General features: G+C 42.6%; 1 protein-coding gene across 1 annotated transcript; it reads left to right on the top strand.

The window, feature by feature from the left end:
* The first annotated feature begins 1,564 nt into the window (after window positions 1–1,564).
* Window positions 1,565–2,406, top strand: LOC149459522 (olfactory receptor 11A1-like). The gene has a single exon (XM_089681014.1). The coding sequence runs from the start codon at window positions 1,565–1,567 to the stop codon at window positions 2,333–2,335; it is 771 nt and encodes a 256-aa protein (XP_089537140.1). The 3' UTR covers window positions 2,336–2,406.
* Window positions 2,407–4,278: the final 1,872 nt, after the last annotated feature.

Here is a 4,278-nt window from a genome sequence, read left to right as displayed (position 1 = left end):
GTGCTATCACACTTTGAATGACAATTGCGCGGTCATGCAACACTGTACCCATATACATTTTTTATTATTCACCACTGGGATTTTTATATTATTTGCTATATAAATGAAAATGTCCAAAAATTTTGAAAAAAAGTGTTTTTCTTATAAAATTTAGCAAATAAATAATCTTTCTTCATAAATCTTGGCCAAAATTTATTCAGTTATCTTTTTAGTGAAAAAAAAATAACCCAAATTAGTTTATAACCAAAAATTATAATTTTAAAAAAAAAATATTTAACATTTTTATTTTATTTTTTAATATTATTATTTATGGGTTTTTTTTTAACATAGTGGCACCCTAGCAGTACAGTGTCACCATGGTACTACTTGTGGGGGGTGATGAAGATTTTTTTTTTTTACACTGATTGCTTTTACACCCATAAAGGTTGTAAAAGCAATAATTTCTCATTTTCTCTGACTGCATTCTTGCAGCCATTGAGACATACTGTGAGAGCTATGATTGGTCACAGCTTGTCACATGGTACAAAGCTGTTGTGAATAGCCTTGTACCTCGTGATCTCTGTGATCATTCACAGATTTCACACGTAGTAAGCAACGATGTCAGAAGTGACATCTTGCTTACTACTATTCATGTGAACACTGATTGGCCAATCAGTACAGCAATCTGTGTTTCGCTGTGTCTGGAGGACACAGTGGGCACCTATTATGGTGCCGTGAACTCCCAGGGAGTGCTCACCGGCAATGGATGCAGGGGGACATTTAGAAACGCCTACCCACATTGGCAGCGCTCCCGTCCGTCCGTTGATCTACATAGTCCAGATGGGAAGTGGTTAAGAAAAAAATAACAAACATGTCTATACTTACCATGTGACCTTTGTGATCATTCACAGATTTCACTAGTAGTAAGCAATGATGTCAGGAAGTGGCATCTTGCTTACTACTATTCATGTAATCACTGATTGGCGAATCAGTGATCACATGATCAGGACCACACACACAGAGGTCCCATACAGCGATCGGTGTTCGCACGCTCCCAGGGAGCGCGCACAGGCTATAAATGTTTATGAACGGCAACCCGCTCTTGCAGTGCTCCCTTCCGGCTCTTTATGTACATGGGCCGGGCGGGAAGTGGTTAAGGCTTCATGAAAATAAATAACTGTAATAGCCAATCCACTACTTGTTTCAAGGGTATATGTAGAAAACCGAAAAGAGGGTTGGCAACCTGATTTAAAAGCCACAGCTGTTGTGGCAATTATGGTAACAACTCCAATTAGTGTTGATGAAGGAATCTAGTCTTCTGTGCCCGTTCAAAATGGTATGGTCCATATTACTGACTATCTGATATCAAACACATATCATGTAAGCTTAACATTGCTTTAACAATTCCAGGCTATGCAGAGAGAATCAATCTTCCATATTGTTCTTCCAGCTTCTTGGGTTTCAGCATGCCCAAAGTCTTAGATATCCCCTCTTCTGCTTCTTTCTCCTAATATACATTATTATCTTATCAGGGAATTTTCTAATCATGATGCTTGTATTATTGAGTAAAAAACTCCGATCACCTATGTATTTCTTCTTGAGCCACCTATCACTTTGTGATGTATTTTGCACTACCAATATCATCCCAAACATGTTACATATTTTACTGGTAGAGGTGGTTTCCATGCCAGTAGTGGAATGTTTTCTCCAGTTCTACCTCTTTGGTTGCTCAACGTGTACAGAATCCTTTCTACTTACAGTGATGTCTTATGACCGATACTTGGCCATATGTTACCCTCTACATTACCTTTCAATCATGGACATCCACCTCCGTCTCCATTTGGTTACTTGGTCTTGGGTATTAGGTTTTTGCGTAACATTAATACCGGGAATTTTGGTGAGCACCCTAGAGTACTGTGGTCCCAACACAATTGATCATTTCTTCTGTGACCTGGCTCCTTTCCTGAAACTTTCGTGTTCAGATGTTTATGCTGTAGAAACAGAAATAATTGTGTGTTCAATACCCATCATTCTCTTTCCCTTTTTATTCATTATGACGACCTACGTCAATATCTTCCTGACAATACTGAAGATTCCCTCTAAGACGGGCAGACAGAAAGCCTTCTCTACTTGCAGCTCTCACTTGACTGTAGTGTGTACATATTATGGGACTCTCATTATAGTGTATATGGTTCCTACCAAAGGACATTTCACCGGCATCAACAAAGCCCTGTCTTTGCTGTATATTGTTGTCACGCCCTTTTTTAATCCCATCATATACAGTTTAAGGAATAAAGAATTACAGGTTGTAATGAAAAAATGGTTTGCCGTATGCAGAAGCAATATTTCAATATGAAAGCCTGTTTTCTGATTTCTGTTCTATTAAATAAATCTGATTCTTTGTTGTCCTTTGCTATTATTAAACAATTTGCATTCTTTACATTTAAAGTGGAATTATTACCAACATTCACTTTTTAAATCAATCAACCTAGCACTACCAAATGGCTTTGTTATATAGAGAGGACAAAGTTCTTCCTTCTTGCCATGAGAAAAAACAAAGAGCTGATCCCCAGTTCCCAGCCTAGGCAGCAAAGGTCACATGATCTCTGTATACCAATCAATACTGCAGAGATTCTGTTTTTTTTTTCTAGTGTGAAATGATAAGAAGAGTTGCCAGTATGTACAAGAATAATGCACTGGAACTTCATGAGAGGAAGGGGGAGTGCTGCAGGTGTTGGCCCGTCATGGGGGGAAATTTTTTTATTTTTATTTGCCCAGACATAATTTTGAAGGTGTTTACAGGCATTGTGTTTGGGGGGAAAGGGGGAAATCTGTATTGGGGGGAGCTGTGGTACTGGGGGATTTGCACTGTGGGGGACCTGTACTGAGTGGGTACAATCTGTACTATGGGGGAGATCTGTACAGGGGGGAAAGATCTGTATTGGGGGGAGAGATTTGTACTGGGGATGAGTTGTACTAAGGGAGGGGGTGATACTGAGTGGGTATAATCTGTACTGTGGGGGAGATCTGTACATGGGAGAGAGATCTGTACTGGGGAAGGGGTAGCTGTAGTAAGGAGAAGGGATCTGTACTGGGGGGAGCTATACTAGAAGAAAGGAGATCTGTACCTGGGGGAGCTGTACTAAGGGGAGAGCTGTTGTACTGGGGGATCTGCACTTGGAGGACCTGTACTGAATGAGTACAATCTGTACTGTGGGGGAGATTTGTACAGGGAGCAGAGATCTGTACCAGGGGGAGCTGTACTAAGAGGAGATCCGTACTGAGAAGAGCTTTTGTACTGGCGGGATCTGCACTGGGAGGACCTGTACTGAGTGGATACAATCTGTACTGTGGGGAGGATCTGTACAGGGGGGAGAGATCTGTACTGGGGGGAGGAGCTGTACTAAGGGGGGGGGGGAGGGGAGCTGTACTGAAAGAGCTGTACTGGAAGAAGAGAGATTTGTACCTGGGTGAGCTGTGCTAAGAGAAGATCTGTACTGGGGGAGCTGTACTAAGAGAGGGAAGCTGTACTGGGGAGAAATGTACAAAGGGGGAAGATCTGTACTGGGGGAGCTATAATGGGGGGAATCTGTACTGGGGGGGTGTACAGAAGAAAAATGCATACTGGGGGGAAAGATCTGTAGTGAGGAGAACTGTACTGGCAGAAGATCTGTACTGGGAGGGTGATCTATCCTGGTTTTGCACTCCTGTCCCAGGCACTCCTGTCCTTTACTCTTTGTGCATTAGGCACTCCTGACTCCTATGCCAAGTGTGTTATGCGATCCCTAACCTCTGTGCTCTGTGTGTTACGCACTCCTGATATCTGTGCTCTGTACATTAGGCACTTCTGACCCCTGTACTCCATGTATTACGCACTCCTGATATCTGTGCTCTGTACATTAGGCACTTCTGTCGCCTGTAATCTGTGTGTTACGCACTCCTGATATCTGTGCTCTGTACATTCGGCACTTCTGTCCCCTGTACTCCGTGTGTTACGCACTCCTGATATCTGTGCGCTGTACATTAGGCACTTCTGACCCCTGTACTCCGTGTGTTACGCACTCCTGATATCTGTGCGCTGTACATTAGGCACTTCTGACCCCTGTACTACACGTGTTACGAACTCCTGATATCTGTGCTCTGTACATTAGGCACTTCTGACCCCTGTACTCTGTGTGTTACGCACTCCTGATATCTGTGCGCTGTACATTAGGCACTTCTGACCCCTGTACTACATGTGTTACGAACTCCTGATATCTGTGCGCTGTACATTAGGCACTTCTGACCCCTGTACTACAC

Source organism: Staurois parvus, unplaced genomic scaffold (assembly GCF_062004578.1).
Source record: "Staurois parvus isolate SC_StPar_1 unplaced genomic scaffold, SC_StPar_1.0 ptg000255l, whole genome shotgun sequence".
Taxonomy (NCBI): domain Eukaryota; kingdom Metazoa; phylum Chordata; class Amphibia; order Anura; family Ranidae; genus Staurois; species Staurois parvus.
Note: the sequence above shows the minus strand (reverse complement) of the source record. Positions and strands in the feature narration are given on the sequence as shown.